Below are 19680 nucleotides of genomic sequence, written 5' to 3'. Positions count from 1 at the left end.
TCAGGAGGCAGCCTGACTGACTGTGGACTGACTGTGTGTTGCTGGGATTGGTGTGAGACGGCACAGACGGGTTGATGCACGGGTAGGATTGGGCCGGGCCTCTGGATCCGTACCGTGGGGGAGGGGCGGTCGACGCAGGGAGAGGGAGCGTGTTTTTCCAGACCACAGCTCTGGTGTGATTCTTCAGCCTGACCGTCTGCTACAGGCCTGCCTGCATCCCTCTCTGTCTCTTTCTCTCTCTCCCTCTCTCATCCTCTCCATCCTTGTTTTTCTCTTGCTATCATCACCCCCCCTTTTCCTTCCCCGATGTTCCTGCTGTCATCCAAGCTCCCTTTACCTCCATTATTCGATACTACAGTCATCTCTCTGCTCTGCCGTCACCACCTCTTCATTCCTCTCACCTCCATCATCTGAATTTTTTATTACTGTTTGTCAAGCAGCTCAGCTCTCACAACATCATTTTTTCGTTTACGTCTCTCTCACATTCCACCTCATCTCCTCCATCGGCTCCTCTCTGTGCCCTTCAGACGGTCCCTCGCTCCCTCTCCCCCTCTGTTTCCCTCCATCTTCCCTCTTTCGGCTCCCATCCACCTCTACCCTGCAGTGACTGTAGATTTGGGTCAGTCTGCTCAGCAAATGGGATGAGATGTAGTCTCCACAGCAGCCGGATCCAGGGGGCTCCTGGTCTGCCCATCAGGGGGACCCTCATCTTTGGACCACACTGAGGCTGGAGCCTGACTCTGGACTGACTGAGTGGCCTGCTTTGGGGTGCTGCATGTAGGCAAGGACAGTCTGCACCAGCAGCCCCTACCCTCACCCCCTTCCCCTGTTCCTTCGCCCCCTCTCGGGGCAGCCGTCACTCTGGAGTGTCCCGGCTTGACTGGCTGTGGCCTCTCCCCACACACCCGGACGACGCCCTCATGCCACTGGGGCACCCGCAGTGCCCCCACCCCGCTCCACTACCGCACCTCCTGCCTGTGCCATCGGCCCAAACCCCCCGTCACTCTCAACATGGGTGTGGTGGAGGCCATTGACCCGGCGCCGTCCCCCTGCCCCTCACCTGTACCAGGGGGTTACAGGCTGCCCCGCTCCTCCAGCTACAGCCCCCTGCAGGGGAGGGCAGGGGCAGAGCTGGACCTCGGTGCAGCTGCTGGAGGGGTTCTGGAGGGGGGTGGGACGGCAGCAGAGCGCAGGACGCCCTTAGTGGACCTGTTCTGTGAGACCTGCTCCAGGCCCTGGCTCATCGGCTGGTGGGACCAGGTAGGGCTCGGAGAGCTTGCAGAGGGCAAACAAGGCCTGGCAGTAGCCATCTTGGATAGATACTTTGACCCTTCAAGTGTTACTGCTACATCTATGCATGCATGAACAACACATCTCCAACTTCATATTGTTATCTGTCCTTTTTAATCCGACAGTGGTAGTGTCAGTCAGAATGTAATGTGTTTATATGGGAGAATCTTAAAAGATGTCACATGGGGACTAGTTCATTATATACTGAATTTATGAGGTGAAAGATGGTTCTGTGTGTCTGACAGTGGCTTAGTGAGAAACTATAAGGCAGAATATTGTGTGTGTTCCTGTACATAATTTATACATGAATCCACTGAAGGGGAACAGTGATAAAGGCACAGAGTTTATTAACTCTGCCCAGTGTTTCTATATTGCAGCAGCTATGTAAACAAAAAGACAATATCGGTCTCATTCTTCATCCTTCTATACCTTGTTTACATTTCTGTCTTTTGAGAATACACAGAGCTTGCTTAAATCTAAGAAATAGCTTTGGGATAAGTAGTCAGGCTGTCTTTACTGCAGGTACGTTACAGTGTCACATAATATTTGTTTCCATCCTCCACACCTGCGTCCCACATCCCTCTGTCCCTCTCTCCCCTGCTACCCCGAGGCTGGCCTCAATACACTTAAGGAAGCCAAGCGTGCTGTCAGTGAAGGACAATGCTTATTGTCTCAGGACTGAGTAGATGCTTTCTTTTTGTTCTAGTTTTCTGTAGGTGTGCCAGCATTGTGCATCCACAAATATATATGAAATTAGTTTTCTTTGATATGTCATTTTTGCATCTGATGTGGTATCCTGTCACTGTGTTAGCAAAACAAATTCTTGCTTTTGTCTGTGCTGTTTCATTAAATGACATTGGGTAAATTAGGATTCTATTATTTACTTCCCTTCACCTGTCATGTTTGTACCTGAATCATATGGTGCACATGTCGATTTGTGTTTGCATTGTATTCATGAACATAAGCAGTCAGAGAGGATAAAGCCCTCCTGGGTCCCTCACATGTACAGGTGTATAAGTGTGTGTCCATGGTCATGATCTGTGCAGCGTTTGCATGTTTGCTTCATTAGTCAGTGTCAGAGGAAGAGTGTTGTTTGTCCTGGCACTCGGACTGGCACTGTGGAAGTGTTGGTTGGCAGCTATGACTCAGCGTTACAGCATTAGGGAAGGAAAGAACGAGAGAGAGCGAGCAAGAGAAAAGAGGAGGTTTGGGCTGAGCCTGCTGCCTAAGTGTGCCACTGGGCTTGACTAGCCTTCCTGGCTTCTGATGACTGATTCTGCCTGACTGCTTCTACGGTTTTCTGTCAGAGCACCTATTTGCTTGGCCTATCATGTAACAAGCTCCTGGCTGAATGGGATGGGTGGGAAAAAAGAGCGATAATTGACAGGAAAAGAGTGAAAGATGGTGGGAATGCATGATATGTGTGTGTGAAATGGTAGGAAGGCAGAGGAGGATTTTGGGGCTCGAGGGCAGTAGTGGAGAGTGTTGTTTACCTTGAGAATGAGGGAGGAGCAGATATAAGCAACAGAGAGACGTAGAGAGGAAGACAGCAGAGGAGGGGAGGGTTGACCTTGGCAAAGGTCAGAGACACCTGCCTACTCCCTCAGATTGTCACCCAAGCAGCCACCGCTCTCATATCAAGCTGAAGGACTGACTGTGAGGAGGCAGTTGCCACGGCAACCGCTCTGGTTGCCATGGAGATTGTTATGTGTGAAAGATCAGTCAGTAGGACACAGACTGAGGGGTCTTGTCCGAATCGCATTGTACCTTCACACCACTTATGCGACAGGAAACTGTTAAGCCTCCGAATACCAGCGTTTATCTATAGATACGAAAAAGAAATTACATAAAATCTGAGAGAACATTCAGGAACTCTGTTTTCTGTCTGTCAGGGACAATGTATTCACTTAATCACATTTGTGTTTGTACTGCAAGGACCTGCAGACTAGCTGTTCATGATTGCCACGGTAGATGTATTGAGAAAAACACATATAAACACACTGTATTACTGCAGCATATCATTGCCTTGCAATCAAAATGCAAGCACCTTTGAATTGGGGTATTGAACAGTATGTTCTCATCTGAGATAAAGAAGAGGCATGATTCATAATTGATTTTCTCACCCTTTAATGAATGAAGCCAGATGAGAGTGATAATTTATTTTCTCATATTTGAATCATGGGAATGTTTCGTTGTTATGTATCAGTCCAAATGGAATCTGAAGTGCAATGCTCGCAATTCCTAAGATTTACTGTGTATCTCCATATTTTTGGATATGTTAGTAACCCCTTATGCTTTTACTTTGCAACCGCTACTCAAGTTTCTCACTCTCTTCCTGTCTGTCGTCCCCCCAGTTCAAGAGGATGTTGAACAGGGAGCTGTCCCATTTGTCAGAGATGAGTCGCTCAGGGAACCAGGTGTCAGAATACATCTCCACTACCTTTCTAGGTAAATCAAACCTGCCATCCATTGTGACCAACCACTATAGCAAGTCCCTTATAGCTTTGACCCAGGGTCAAGCACAACCCCTCCATTTGTCTCCATTCCTGGCTGACCTTTGACTGTTGATCCTTCCAGATAAGCAGAACGAGGTGGAGATCCCATCCCCGACCTTGAGGGAGAGGGAGAAGCCCATGTGTCACATCAGCGGTGTAAAGAAGCTCACGCACAGTTCCAGCCTTTCCAACTCCGCCATGCCTCGCTTTGGCGTGAAGACTGAACACGAGGATGCGTTAGCCAGGGTAAATGGATGGAAAAGCAGCCTACCAGATGCAAGTTATTGCATACACATGCACATAAAGCCATGCTGTAGATAACAAAGATTCCAAAAAACAGGCTATGTGTATTTCTTGTCACTGTTATTCTCTTTGAGTAAAAATAATGTAATTCTGCATATTTACATTTTTACTAACTTCTTCAGTCATAACGTGAACAGCTAAAGGGAAAACGTACCTCAGTATTTTCCACAACCTAAAACGTAGCATGTAAACATCTTTTTGACATCGGTCAGAGCAAGGGCTTTTCTCTCTCCTCAAAGAAAATGTTTTGCATATGAGGAACCATGCTGAAAATTTCTTGTGATCTAATATAACCTGCTTTATTTTCATGCTGATGTGTGTTATTGTTGTCTGTTGTGCGTACAGGAGCTGAATGACTTGAACAAGTGGGGCCTTAATATCTTTCGTGTGGCAGAATTCTCCAATAACCGACCCCTCAGCTGCATAATGTTTGCCATCTTCCAGGTGAGAGAGAGAGAGAGAGAGAGAGAGAGAGAATGGATTATAAAGTATCCTATAACATGTATCTTGACTTATTCGACTGACCTCTGTGGATTTTGCCTGCTGCAGGAAAGAGATCTACTGAAAACCTTTCGGATCCCTGTGGACACATTTGTCACCTATGTGATGACCCTGGAGGACCACTACCATGCCAATGTGGCCTACCACAACAGCCTCCACGCTGCAGATGTCACTCAGTCTACTCATGTACTGCTATCCACGCCAGCTCTAGATGTAAATACTTCTACTCGTTTACCAAGGACAAAAACACAGCATGATACCAAATGCACAGATAACTCCATCTGCACAGACCTTCACAAATACCAAGCCCAAATAATAGAGCAGCCAAAGGCCAACCATAAACTGCAGTATAACTTGTTTTCATCTCTTCTCTTTCATCTCTCTCTGACAGGCTGTGTTCACTGATCTAGAGATTCTAGCTGCGTTATTTGCCGCTGCCATCCACGATGTGGACCATCCAGGAGTGTCCAACCAATTCCTTATAAACACCAGTGAGTTGAAATTGGATTAAAAAAACACAGCAATCAAAAAGCTGCTTTTGCTGAATAATCAAAATGGATTCAGATTCAATACACCTGAATAGTGTGCTATGTGCCTATATCTAGCAAGCATCAACAAAAGAAGGAAAGCCATAAAGGAGTCAGCACAATAATGACATGTACTGTTTTTTATTTTAGAAAAGGGCATAAGGCATGCAGTTAAGATGCTGTATGTAAGAATTAGATGTGGCCACTTTTCTAAATAAGCTCTGAAGATAAATTGCGCACTGCACATCTGCACATTTTGAAACAGTGCCACCACAGTCTGGTGCTAATGCTGATGGCATGGTGATACTGATGCGATTACTGTATGTGTCTTTGACTCCTATGTGTTGTATGGTGTGTCCCTCAGACTCAGAATTAGCCCTGATGTACAATGATGAGTCTGTGTTGGAGAACCATCACCTAGCTGTGGGCTTCAAGCTGCTTCACGAGGACAACTGTGACATCTTCCAGAACCTTAGCAAGAGGCAGAGACAGAGTCTGAGGAAACTTGTTATTGACATGGTGAGTGTTGTCAACACACTTAGTCCTCTCGTCATCTGCTCCTTAGCTCTCTCTCATCTCCTACCTTCTTGCTATTTTTTTCTCACTTTACTTCTCACCCCCACCCCCAGGTTTTGGCCACAGATATGTCAAAACACATGAGTTTGCTGGCAGATCTCAAGACTATGGTAGAAACCAAGAAAGTGACAAGTTCTGGAGTATTGCTGCTTGACCACTACACTGATCGGATACAGGTGAGATGTCATCTTTAGGTTATTTACAAGTAACCTCAATCATCAATTTAGCCATTTAGCAGATGTTCTGAGCCTGAAACGACATATTTAGTTGATTCAGAGTGCTATAAAAGCAAAAAAAATTGTGGTTAAAGCTTGGCAGGATGTAAACACTGGTTGTAGAGTTGGAGTATATAGGATATATGATCAGCATGGAATGGTGGTTCCTGGCAGGGGACCGGGCAGAAACCCATCTCAGGCACAGGCTTATTTATACTTCTGTGTTAAAGTGTGGCACCTCTGCAGGATGCAGGTTGTATGTGTGAAATATGGCCTTGTCATAAATTATAGGCCCCGACTCAAAATGTCATGACATATAGTATCTGAAAACATAACATTAGCCACAAGAAGCTTCATTATTTCCACAACCGCTTTCCAGAGCTGGCAACATGTGTCGACAGTTAGGACAATATGGATCAGACTATTAAAAAAGAGGTTAATCAATCTTCTCTTAAAGTATGTTTTAGTAGCTTGGACATTACAAGAGGTTTAACAATGCAAAGACTCATGCTTGGTCTGATTTAACTCTCTGTTCCAAATCTGTAGGATTATAAGGCTGAAAAGTATTGATGTTACTTTGTTTTGACAGTAAAGACAGAGAGGTGTTGTGTGGGGTGAGATTTTGTGGTAAGAAAGCGCTTCTCAGGATTGAGTTTGACAGATTGTGAAGTGATCTAGTGTACCTGGACATGCCGTCCAGCAATGCAGAGATTTATTGGACCTGATTTGACCTGTGCTCTATGAAACCCTGAACCTTGAATTTCATAGATCAGTCCATGGAAAGGAAGGTGAATAACATAAAGTGCTTTTCCAGAAATCCAGTGTGTGCAAGTGTCAAGGAGAAGGTGGATGTTGATAGTTATAAGAGGTCAGGAGCCTCAGAAGTAGAGGGGTGGAGAGTGTAGTCTGGTCCAGTATGGCAGTTTGAGTCCTGACTGACTGAGGCCCAACAAGTTGTTCACTGATAATTATATGATTCAAGAGTTTTGAAAAGGAATGAGAGAAAACTAAACTGTAGTTTTTGACATCAGGCAGGCAAGAGTTGTTCTTGAGCTTTGGAATAACTACATGACCTGAAGGCACACAGGCAGGGTTGACAGCACAAGTGGCTGCTATGCTAAAAGGTTTCAGCAAAGTTTCAGCATCTTCTTGTGGCAAGAGGAGAGTTAAGCCAGTGTCAATACTGTAATAAATTAAGCTTCTTGAAAAAGATAGACTTTCACGTCAAAGTAGGAGACCGAAGCAGACCGTGAGCAGAAATGAAGGAAAGAGCAGGTAGAGAGGTGTTGAGTGGAGAGGGCTTCCTAATTATAGTGGATTTTGGACTTTGTACTATTGAGGGGGACAGAGGAGAATAAAGGCAAATGATCCTCATGCATGTCTGTATTCAGGAGGGTATAGGGTATTTACAGTGTTTCATATACAGCAGAGAGTGAAATGTGACTTGTGTGTTTATGCAGGTGTTGAGGAACATGGTGCACTGTGCTGACCTGAGCAATCCCACAAAACCCCTGGCTGTGTATCGACAATGGACGGAGAGAATCATGGAGGAGTTCTTCAGGCAGGGAGACAAGGAGCGGGAACGAGGGATGGAGATCAGTCCCATGTGCGATAAACACACCGCATCTGTGGAAAAGAGCCAGGTAAACGATCATACACACGCATGGATACGATTCTGTACACAACTGGATAACTGTTAATGCTGTAGGTGGGGTGATAACTACAATGCAGAGAGTGATCTGTCATCTCTGATCACAGCAGTCATCCTCGTGCATTTTTAATGCTGCTTTACAGGAAGTGAAATGACACCACTGTGCTGGTTTATATGATGCCAGTCATACTGTTTTTCTCTTGATGCAGGTGGGCTTTATTGACTACATTGTCCACCCACTGTGGGAGACATGGGGGGACCTGGTGCACCCTGACGCCCAGGACATCTTAGACACTCTGGAGGACAACAGGGACTGGTACCAGAGCACTATCCCGCAAAGCCCTTCGCCACCTCCTGTGGGCCAGGACAAGGATCTAAACGCCTGCATGGAAAAGTTTCAGTTTGAGCTCACCCTCGAGGACAGCTCTCAGAGAGATCAGGGAGATGAGGGTGACAAGCCTACGCCGAACCACGTGGTGCAGGACTGCAATCAGGGGGAGGAGGAGGAAGAGGAGGAGGAGGAGGGTAAAAAGGAAGAGGAGGAAGAAATAATGGCTGAGGAGGAGAATGAGGACATAATAGAGGAGGAAGATGAGGTGGCAATGGAAGAAGAGGAGGTGGAAGAGGAGCAGGAGGAGGAGCTGAAAGCTCAGCTGGAGGTGAGATCTGAAAAGGAGAGACTTTCTGACACAAGTCCTGTAGAGGAAGAGGAGGATTCTTCTTCACAAGCTGAAGATACATGAGTTCTGCTCCTGTATCTCCCTCCTCACTTGCACACATTATCTTGTTCATCCTTTCAATGGCCAAACCAAGAACAAATAAGACTGCAATGACAATACAGACCTTTAAATATATTTTTCAAAAAGGGAATAAATTAAAATCGCTTAAAGAGAAGTTAATTACACAGCAACTGTAGATTTGGAGTGGTGACGAGACCTTCGACTGATTTCACAACGAACTTTAGACCGAGAGGAATTTAGAAGAGCATTAACGATGGGCAACTGAAGACAGCGTAGCACTCTGGGACTGGAATGCACACACATAAACACACATAAAGTGACACAATAATACATGAGAAACAAAAGCAGGAGTAAGTCATGTGGAACACACCGGTGCAGTGGGTGTACATGCATGCATCAGTCATGCAGTACAATTGCAGTACACTTACACTTACACACAGACACACACACATGCACACACACACTTGACTGTATGTTTGTATGTGTGCATTTATATGAGGGACACTGATCAGTAAAGAATCTCTTTGGAAAAAGCCATCTCTCAATGGAGTATTAACTAGTGTTCAGTCAGTATTAGTAATTCATGTTTGTTAGAATCTCAAGAGAAAACTGTTCTCCTCAGAAAAGCTACAGTCCGAGTGACTTTTTTTCCATTTCTGTCGGAAAGAAAAATAAGAAAATTCACAGAGTTGGCGGAGGAGGAGAGAAAGAGAGAAATCGAAGGAAAGGAAGATGCTGCGATGAAGGGGCCGCCGGGTCCCATACCCCTTTTCCCTTTACAAGGAGAGTGCTACTGGTGCAAGATGGCTCTGTGCCTTTCTGAAACACCAGCTTCCTGAATGGAGCTGTCGTGAAGCAATGCATTGTGGGACAGGAGTGTCTTGATTTTGTTATCATTTTTGATTGTCTCTTGTTCAAGATCTCTCTTTACTGTTCATGGTATTGTGGTGTGTATCTCACACGTAGTTTCTGTGGTGACATGTTTTAAGCTGTAAGTCTTCCTTTGTTGCTCTTCTGGTAATATAATAACTCAGAACTCTAGATGCAGAGCAATCACTACCACCACCACAACCACCAGTGGACTCTTTCCAGCTTATGGTTTTTTCTTATTAGAATGATTTTTTTAAACTTTTCTGAGAATAAGCCATGTGATGCTTTGAAGCATAAGTTTTGCCTATTTTCTATTTAACAGTTGCTAGATACGTTTGAAGGGATAACAGAATTATTTCATCAGCAGAACAAAATTTTCACTCACCATCTCACACTCCACTTGCACTGTGTGTTTATGTCTCCTCATGCTCAACAATTCTCACCAAAGTAAAGGATGAGAAACTTCAGTGGATGAAGATTTGAAGGAACACAGGTGAATAAGAAAATTCAGGGAGGTAGAATGTCAGGGGAAAGAAATGTGACTTGGTCAAAGGGAGGTCTGGCAGTACCTAATCATCCTTGTTATGTTTGATGCTTTTTTGCCTTAATGTCAAATGCAGGATACATACCTGCCAGTATGTAGGTTTTTAAGATATATGATAGATATCCTATTTATATCACGTCCGTATGCTTATTTCTGTGAGTATCAGTGCGTCTATACACAATGTATCCAGCATTGCATTCGGAGGGGAAAGGGAAACATTGCTGCCAGTTAGTTGTTATATTGTTGCTGTGTTTGGACAAACATAAAGAATGTGTTTATTTTTTTATTTTTTATTTTTTAATCAGGACGGTCTTAAAGCTACCTGGAGGCATGCAGAGAAAATTAGCTGATTTTGCAAGCGATGAGAATGAATAAGGATGTCCTTTGTTTGAATCTGAACCAGATATCGATTTGCTGACACGATGGAGCTGATGCGCGTGTTGTTTGTTTGCATGGCTGCTTGTGTGGTCGTGAGTAAGCGAGCGAGTAACAGAAAGAGAGGGTAGGGCGCTCAAAGATATTGTTGTCATACGTTGTTGTTGTTGTCATTGTTCACTCACTGGCATCACCACATCTCGTCGAATGACGTTTAGGATCCAATCAGTACAGCTTAAATAGGTCACAGTTTGTTTAGGTGTTTGTTTTTCACAGGGTAGAATATATATATATATATATATAAAATAATAATGAAATAAAAGAACATGAGTGTGGTTCTTTTGAAGGTAAGAGCAAGTTTCTGCAGGTCAGTAACTGAGCTTATCTGAAGACACCACAGCTTGGTGCAACAGAAGCCTGTGTGTTTGACCTGCTCTGTCGCAGGATGGAGCAGAGCTGTGGGGCCACCACACAGGCTTTCATCTGGTGGAATGGGAATCCAGGAATATTACTGCAGTTACTTAAATAAAAAAAGATTCCCATATGCATCGACCTTTTATTTTAAAGATGTTGCTTTGTTTTGTGGCTTCTTGTTCTGTCATAAGCTATAAAAACATTAATATTTAATTGCCATACAAACACGATACTGTAGCAATTGTTTCTTATTAAGAAAATTATTCAATTTATTGATTGCTGCCATTCTTTTTAAATGATGAAAAGAAAACCATGGGAAGTGTTTTCTTTGAACAGTTTGTGTACAGTTTATTTTTATATCATTCTGGTGGATGGTCTGGAAAATGAATCACGTGTTGATGATATAGCTATAAGCATTACCACTCTTGTACATAATGTAATATTGGATTGTAAATTATAAATTTATCCAAGTCATAATGATTGACAAATAACCACTTGAGGTTGTTAAGTGAACCACTGAAGCACTGCAGGCCACACCCTCACCTGTTCATTCTCTGATTATATTTTTTGCTCACTTGTGTGGACATCCTGTCACGTTTTTTAATTGTGCACATTTATTGTTATAATCAAATATATTTGTACCAGCACTTTATTTCGTCAGGTTTTGAGACAGACAGTGTGTTTCAGGTAGTGTACAGTCTGTGCTGGTGGTTTGGTCATTGGCAGTCACTTGTTGATTATATCCCACTGGGCCAAATCACAAACCCTCAATGTGCAGTAGTCAATGTTAACCCCTTTCTAGAGGCACAATCAAACAAATTAGTCATTCTCTATTAAATGTCCATGTGAGATTGAACTTATTTGACTGATACAGTCAAATATAGGCTGATGTAGTCACATAGGATGGATGTGACCTGTTCAAAGAAAATAAATGTGTCCTTATCTAACTTGGCCATTTCTAGTACTATCACCACCTCTGTTTCTTAGTAACTTTAATCACTAGCCTGATAGCCTCAATGTCCGTCCTTGGTGGCCTAACTAGCTGGTTCCCATCGGGTTTGCTGTCAGGTTACTTTGTCGCAGACTGACTCCCTCTGAGAATAATTTCTCTGGGCTTTAATTCATGTGTTTGTTCACAAATAAGAAAGATTATTCAAGGGAAAAAACAACATGAAATGATTGTAATATTTGTAAATGATCTTGCTGTAATGTGTAAAATGTGTTCAAGTTATTTTTTATTATATTATTTTTATGAAAGTTTTTCCTCTTGACAGAGCTGAGGTGTCATTTTGTGAATAAATGCATTTAATAAGCAAACATCTATATATAAAACAATATTATAGTATATCAGTATATTTTTCTTTTATTTCACTGTTCAGTACTGTAAAGTGTGTTAAAAATACAAATAAAGTAAGATTTTTATATTAAATGCAACACCATTGTCATGTTTGCTGTTATTACAGTTTCTTTGTCAGCATTTTACTTGTTTGTATGTATTGTTTGCATTATTGCTACTTACTTGGGCTGGTGTGTAATTGTATTCCTAACCGTAGCCAGACTGGCAAGATTGTACTGAATATTGCAGGCAGTACCCTTTGATCCTTAAGGGCTTCTCAAATCCCAGCTGGTTTCTAACCTTAATAGTCTGTAGTGTAGATGGGACCTATACTCAGACACACTGTTTGCTCCAACATAGGTTTGTACCCACACAAGCACACTGTTTTTAACACTGTCCTGTCTACAATATGTCTATGTGAGACTGATAAAAACATATATGACTTCAGTAATGACAGGACATGTTAGCAGACCATGCGTAGGTGATTGTTAAAGACATGTAGATTTTTTCTGAGATAGAGTAATGTGCAAAAGTGTTTCAATGTTTAGATTCTTATCCATCGCATTGTACTGTCTGAGGCTGCATGGCAACAACCCCAAACATACAGCCAGAGTCACAAAGACAAGAAGAAGCAACAAGGAGTCCTGCAGCAGATGATAAGTTCTCCAAGATGGAACAACCTACCTGCCAAGTAATTTTCAAACTATGTGCAAGTAGGATATTTGGTGCTGTTTTAAAGTCAATTAGTGGTCACACTAAATATTCATTTGATGTAGGCATATTCTGTTTAATGCACTTAATATGAAGTTAACTGAAACTAGTCTATTCATGGCATTATTTTTGTCGGTTGTTTTGACATGAGTGTCCCTTTGAAAGCTAATGGCAGTTTTAAAATAACTTGGACATTGTTTACTTGTCTGTTTTCCGCTTACATTAAATAATGTGCGTAGATAACAGTGTAGACAACTGTGAGTTGTTTGACTCTGACATGAGATGGCTGAATTCTCACCTACACCCAGAATCCTCCGCTCCAGACAGGTGCCACTGTACTCCACCAATCGCAAGCCGTAAACCAACCGTCGTCCAATCAGAGAGAAACAAGACAGAGAGGGCGAGGATATGCGCATGCGCTTTGGTTGCTACGGAACTAGGCGGTGGGATCTAATGACCGGTTGTGGCTAGCCGCTAGCTTGTTCTTTCAAGTGGGAATTCTTAAAAAGTTGTCTTCCTCTCTGTCTGCCTGCTGACCCTGTGCGCTCGAGGTATTGTGATGTTACTGTAACAACATACGCGTAGTTGGTATTTTTGCATTGGTATTTGCTCGTGGTTTGCTTGTAGCTAAAGTTTTAGGTGAAGTTAGCATGAATTTGTTAGCTCTATGCTAACTAATGAGAAGTCGTCGCATTTTGTCGAGCAACGTAACAACAAATATAGATGTTTGATGTTGTATTGTCACTGTAATGCTATTGTAACCCCTGTCACAACATGTCTACGGTTGTCTCGGAGTTTTTCCTGCATTCATCTGTATAACGTATGTGATTGACAGGCGGTTCCGGTGCAACTGAATCTCGCTTGTGTGGAGCTGCACCATCAGGATGTCCTGTCAGTACCACCACCACCTCCTCCTGCTGCTGCTGCTGAGTGTGGGAGTCTCTGCGGTGGAAGTCCAACGCCCTCGCGGTGTCCCTTTATCGAGTAAGCATTTTTATTCCATTAGTGCACTCACAATTGTGTGCAAAAGTTTGGGCATCACTGGACTTTTTGTTAAAATTTGAAGTGAAAATGAGTAAATACAATCCCTGCTGCAAACAGATATAAGACCACCAGCCTCTCTTTGGGATTGTGTGGCAGCCAGTGGTACAGGAAATGTTACATGCACAGAGAAGGAAGAATGGATTTCATTAAATAACAGCATATTCTGAATGCAGAATATCCCGCAGTCAGTCAAAAAAACAAACCACAACAGGACAACTTTCCAAGACAAACCTCAAAATCCACCATGAACCAAACTCAACTGTAAATCTGTTGAGTCAAAGTTTATCAGTTCTGTGTAGTTTTTGAGATGTTATGGCACTGACTCATTTCCTCTGTTCAACCTCCTCGACAGAACGGCAGTTCTATGAAGAGGGAAAACCATTTACTTGCCTGGATGGCTCCCGCACTATTCCCTTTGACAGAGTGAATGATGACTACTGTGACTGCCGAGACGGCTCAGATGAGCCAGGTGCGTTTATTCTGGAGACTCCTGCACTACACTGCACAGAATTAAATAAAATTGTTATTGATAAATGTTTAGGAGTTTTACTTCTGCATAATAAGTCGGCATAATTCTCTCATTTAATAACACATTTATTTGCAGGCACTGCTGCTTGTCCCAACGGCAGCTTTCACTGCACCAATGCAGGTTTCCGACCAGCCTTCATCCCCTCCTCCCGCATTAATGACGGAATCTGTGGTATGAATTTTAAAGTGTGCAGACCGTGTGTTTTCAGGTGTGTTGTGTGGTCAGGATTTTGTGTAACGTCTGTGCTTCCTCTACAGATTGCTGTGACACAACAGACGAGTACAACAGTGGTGCTGCCTGCCAGAACACCTGCAGGTGGAAATGTTTTTGGATTACAGCTCTGATAACTCAAATGCGCTTTACAATCTTAGCCTGATTTCTCCTGTAACCTGTATGTGTGCTACACATTAAGTTTCCAGAAATCCTCAAAAGTTTGTTGTTGTTAAGTAATTCTTTTCCTATATCATGTGTGATTTGCAGGGAGTTGGGACGCAAAGAGAGGGAGAGCCTGCAGAAGATGGCAGAGATTGCTAAGGAGGGCTTTTTGCTAAAACAGCAACTTATCCAAGAGGCCAAGAGGGGGCTAGAGGATAAGAAGGTGTGAATGACAAGAAAACCTTTGGTATTTGTTTGTGTAATAATCAAGATAAGATCCAGAGCTCTGAAACATGGATTATCACAGTGTCAGAAATATTTTTAATCCAAAGATACTAAAGACATTTGATGGTGTCTCCACCAGCTTCTGCATGTTACACTAGCTATCTGCATTACCTTTGTTTTGCTTATGAAGCACACAGAAACTGAAGCCAGTTGTAGGAGTGACCTTATACTGAGCACATCCTACTCACTCAGAATGGACCTGGTTCCCGCAAAGAAGCAAACAAACAATATGCTAATTTTAAAGTAACAAAACATGGCAGGTCAGCGAGGTTATTATTGGTAAACTGCTGTTAGTCTCTCCTGTTATCTTCATGAGTTGTGTTACAGGACCTTTCCATGAGATCTGTGTTGTTGTATTTGAATCTGGCTGTTCTTTTCTCTGAAATAGATTTGTTTCATAAATTGAATGTAGCTGTCATGTAGTGTATAGATCTTATGTGGTTGAATTAATTATTTTACTTTGTCTCAACAGGCTAAACTTGGAGATGTTCAGGTCAGTAAGAAGGATCTGGAAGACAAGGTTGAGGCTCTGAGAACTGTTAAGGAGACTGCAGAGCAGCCAGAGAAAGAAGCTAAAGAGCGCCATCTGAAGGCCTGGGAAGGTAATTCAAAGATGTGAAAATATATCACCATGTACTGTTTTGTACAGATCATGACAGTACAGATAATATTGTCTATTTTATTTACATTTTTTGAGACTCAGTTGCCTGGATGCCACACACACTAGTAGTACTCAAAAAACATCTTTGATGCAAGACTTCAGACCAGAAGTTTAAATTCTGTCAAAACATGTAGTAATGTTGTACCGAAGTACATGTGTGATCTGAATCACAGAACCCTCAAAACAAAATTCTGATTTTGTTTCAGATCAGAAAGCTCTCATTCGCATGGAGAAGGACAAAGCTAAAATGACTGAGGTGTTTCTGGAACTCGGATGATGATGCAGATGGCTTGTGAGTATTAGCACCCCCAGAATTATTAGCACCCATGTTGAGGGGAAAATTTACAGTACAGTGAAGCTTACTAGGGCCAACTTTAAGAGCAAAATAAAATGACTTAGTGCAAATATGAAATGCTGGATTTGTAAATCTGGAACAATATTTATTTTAAGTTGTCTTGTTGATCTGCACCTTATTTATTTATGACTTAATGAATGATGTACTTTTGTTTATCTCAGTGTTTCAGTGGCTGAGCTTCTGTCTCATTCTGAACTCGATCTAGATTCAGATGGTTTCACTGAAACAGAGGCTCAGGTAAATGTTTTCTGTTTGTGTTGTTCCGAAAAATACACCGCTGTGCTGTTACAGTGTAGTCATTAAATGATGATAAAACATCTTAAGGAGCTGAATACATCCAAATGTGAGTAATGTCTTTGGTTTGTTTAGGGATTACTGGGAGGAGTGGACAAAGTGGACACAACAGCATTTGAAACTGTTTGGAGCAACATCAAAGACAAATACATTTCAGAGGTAAGAAGCTGTTATTTCTTTTAGTAAACACATGTAAAAGCCTCTGCTCCTCTAATGTGTGGCTTTCTTGGCATCAGATGGCCCCACCGCCAGTGGAGACTCCACAGGAGGAGATGAGGGAACCAGTATCTGACAACGAATCCGAGCAGTATCCTGAAGACCCTGACATCCCAGAGGATGAAGAGGAGGATGATGAGGAGGATGAGGATGATGACCAAGATGATGGAGACTATAAGGTAAGCCCACAGAGTTTCTCCATCAAACTTATACTGGATGACTCTCAAGATTTATTTCCATGAGTCATTCCGATCTGTGTTTGATATGCAGCCCCCTCCTACGATGCCAACTCAGGAAAAGAAGGATGACGATGATGAGGGGACTATGCCACCCTATGACCAAGAAACTCAGAACCTCATTGATGGTAAGTGTGTGTGTATAAAACTGAATGACTCAGCCAGTCCTTGGCTATGAGTAAGTGAGTCATGCTGTAAAATACCACAGAAAAAAACAAAAAACAGATGTGACTGCATACCTATTAGTTTGAATTTTAACCCATCACTCATTCTGGTAGAACAAATAAACGTTTATCAGGAGAACAAAGTGATTTATTGAGCAGCTGTGTTGCTTTTATTGCTTGTTTTTTTTATAATAGCATCAGCAATAAGTTGTGATTTGCTCAGACTTTTATGTGTATGCAAGCACATTTAATACGTCTATGGATTTGGATTGAATCTACTGTGAGGGTATATTTTAATTCTGGGCATCTGCTTCCCAGCTGCTCAGAAGGCCAGGGATGAGTTTGATGAGGCTGAGAGAGCTCTCCGGGAAGTGGATGATCAGATCAGGTAAGTAGTCAGCCTGAATGTGGATGAGCTTCTTTTCCAATAATGCAATCAATGTTATTAGTTGAAGACTGTAAAATGCTTAGGAGGTTACATATTGGATTTATTTTGGGTTTGCAGGAACCTTGAGAAGGAAATTTCCTTTGACTTCGGACCCAGTGCTGAGTTTGCCTACCTCTACAGCCAGTGTTATGAGTTAACTACCAGCGAGTATGTACATACTTTGACTTTAGAAAAAAAGTCCTTTACTTATTCATTATTATTTGGTATAAGTTCCTGTTTCTAAAGGTTTATCTTTTGCTTTCAGGTACATCTACAGGCTCTGTCCGTTCAACAGAGTTTCACAGAAACCTAAGTATGGTGGATCTGAAACTAATCTAGGGTAAGACAATATCTGTGTTGTTTCTGTCTGTCTGCAGTGTGTTTGAAGCAACCTTGACCCATCCTGTACTTTTTCACCTTTTTCTGTAGAACATGGGGGAAATGGGCAGGTCCTGAGGATAACATCTATTCCATGATGAAGTATGAACATGGAACAGGATGCTGGCAAGGCCCTAACAGGTCCACTACGGTGAGTCTGTCCAGCCAGTCAGCCCCGACTACTTGATCTTTTCTGTGCTTGATTTTTCTCCCAATGATTGTTTTTCATCAGACAAAACACTAGAAAATAACTAATATTTGTCCTCCAGGTTAAGTTAACATGTGGAAAGGAGACAGTTGTAACATCTACCTCAGAGCCCAGTCGTTGTGAATACCTGATGGAGTTCACCACCCCTGCTATCTGCCATGAGCCCCCGAGCCTGGATTCAGTGCTTCATGAGCACGAAGAGCTCTAGGTCCACTTGATTTGTGAGTAACCATATTTTGTGGTGCACATATGAATTTCTGCGGGACCATATCTACCCCCTCGAGGATCTCAAATGGGTCCTCTGGCCAAGACCGTAAAGATATCTGCACTTAAAATAAACTGATCTCCATTTCTACATGGTGCTTTCTCAAGCAAAATGAAAATCAGTGACAGTCAGAGCCGCGTAATGTGAAAGTTTAGTGTTTCAGCATTTTATTTACGAGGAAAATCCCCTGTGTGGCATACAGCTTCATTTTAGAAGAAGAGCAGGACAGCAGCAAGCGCAAGGTAATGGCAACTTCATCTGAGTTCATTGTAGCTGTTAAGAGGATTAAGAATGAATGGATGGTAAGCATTTAACAATGCTGTGTATATAGGTGAGACATATCTAAACAGCACTATACTATGGCGCACATTCTATGGATACATTATTAGTAAACTGGCTACTATTGTGATGTATTTTTTTTGCCTTACTGGTGCAGTATTGCATCCATCCTGCGACATCTTAATTCTAAACTTGTTCAACATTTTGCTCTGGTTACGGATAATGTGATAGCTTGCAGTATATTGGGTGTCACAGAAACTGCTTATCTGATGATATCACAGATACCGTGGCTATTGGCAGGGTATAGTGATATCATATTGTAAGCTTTCCTGTGAGGCCCAGCCCTGATGCTGTACAGAATGAGTAGATATCAGGTGTAGCTTTCCTTGAAATAAACAAGGATTATACAAGGTAACTGTAACCAGCTATACATTTTCAAATGGATTAGATGTTTTAAACTTACCACGTAGCTGTTTCTCCTCTCCTGTTTATGGGTTTTAGGATTGATGCTGATAGGAGACATATACAGAGAGGATATTGAACTAAGCTGATCTTTATTATGATGATCAAGTGTAGAAGAATTTAGGTTTGTTCAAGGTAGTGTGGAGATGAAAGGGTCTGGGACAACCGAACCAGGATTTTTTGAATGTCTCGTGGACTAAATCAACACAGCATCTAACCCAAATGTCAGTGCTGACCCAAAATAACACAAGAAATTGATTCATCACTGGTGTAAATGCTTCTTCCTCAGAAATTTATCCTACAGGGATTAATTGCAGCTAAATTATTCCCACTTTGACAACTTGGAAGTCATGACCTAAGCAAACAAGCTGTTGAAATGACCGTGTATGCTTTCTCTTTTGCAGCTTTTTCCTTAGGGACCACATGGTCACTGCAGCAACACAAAGTTTCCGTGCTGTGAGCGACACCACCATGGCGTCGGTTAACAAACAAGGGTAAATGATGGAAATTCCAATAAGTTACATTGTCAGCACTTCTAACTTCCACTGCTACCTGTTGTGTTGATTCTCTTATTTGACAAATGTAGTGTCATTCCATTGTTTTGAAATAAAATTCTTTTTATCATATTCCAGAATAGTTTCAATTAATTGTAGTCATGATTAAATATACTATAGAGATCTTTCTTTCATACTACCATTTAGCGCAGCACTTTGTCTGCGTTCATTTCAATAGATATAAAATCTGTAGCTACTTATACTTATTAAGAGACCTATAATATAATTAACTGGAGAGCATTAGGAAACGTGTTGGTATTGAAAGAAATTCTAATCTTTGTGCGTCGTGTCGAGTGCCAGTGTACCAGCCTTAGTTAATGTGACCACATGTTGATGATGGTTACAATGACATTTCCTCTATCTGCTCAGGTCTTTTAGTAATATTGGTCAATAAAAGTCA

At 42.2% G+C, this 19680-nt stretch overlaps 2 protein-coding genes across 6 annotated transcripts in view; both read left to right on the top strand.

Moving 5' to 3' along the window:
- Positions 1 to 11448, top strand: part of pde4a (phosphodiesterase 4A, cAMP-specific) — a 40049-nt gene extending 28601 nt beyond the window's left edge. For 4 of the 5 annotated variants that reach the window (XM_018705008.2, XM_018705009.2, XM_018705007.2 and 1 more), the window contains exons 7-15: positions 3645 to 3738; positions 3868 to 4031; positions 4434 to 4532; positions 4638 to 4802; positions 4981 to 5080; positions 5481 to 5635; positions 5746 to 5868; positions 7368 to 7550; positions 7768 to 11448. In XM_018705008.2, coding sequence (XP_018560524.1) covers positions 3645 to 3738; positions 3868 to 4031; positions 4434 to 4532; positions 4638 to 4802; positions 4981 to 5080; positions 5481 to 5635; positions 5746 to 5868; positions 7368 to 7550; positions 7768 to 8301 — 1617 coding nt within the window. In that variant the 3' untranslated portion in view covers positions 8302 to 11448. Of the gene's footprint in view, positions 1 to 721; positions 1261 to 3644; positions 3739 to 3867; positions 4032 to 4433; positions 4533 to 4637; positions 4803 to 4980; positions 5081 to 5480; positions 5636 to 5745; positions 5869 to 7367; positions 7551 to 7767 lie in introns of those variants that run through there. The other variant, XM_018705013.2, reaches the window with a different exon arrangement.
- Positions 11449 to 12955: 1507 nt separating this feature from the next.
- Positions 12956 to 19352, top strand: prkcsh (protein kinase C substrate 80K-H). The gene is given in 19 exon segments (XM_018705027.2): positions 12956 to 13099; positions 13384 to 13532; positions 13945 to 14061; positions 14197 to 14292; positions 14379 to 14436; positions 14602 to 14719; positions 15254 to 15383; positions 15649 to 15713; positions 15715 to 15734; positions 15959 to 16034; positions 16167 to 16250; positions 16328 to 16486; positions 16578 to 16671; positions 17026 to 17095; positions 17213 to 17302; positions 17400 to 17474; positions 17564 to 17663; positions 17782 to 17941; positions 19131 to 19352. Coding segments are annotated over 17 exon segments (1599 nt in total). The 5' UTR covers positions 12956 to 13099; positions 13384 to 13432; the 3' UTR covers positions 17929 to 17941; positions 19131 to 19352.
- The last annotated feature ends 328 nt before the right edge of the window (positions 19353 to 19680 follow it).

This window comes from Lates calcarifer, linkage group LG11, assembly GCF_001640805.2.
Source record: "Lates calcarifer isolate ASB-BC8 linkage group LG11, TLL_Latcal_v3, whole genome shotgun sequence".
Taxonomy (NCBI): domain Eukaryota; kingdom Metazoa; phylum Chordata; class Actinopteri; family Centropomidae; genus Lates; species Lates calcarifer.
Note: the sequence above shows the minus strand (reverse complement) of the source record. Positions and strands in the feature narration are given on the sequence as shown.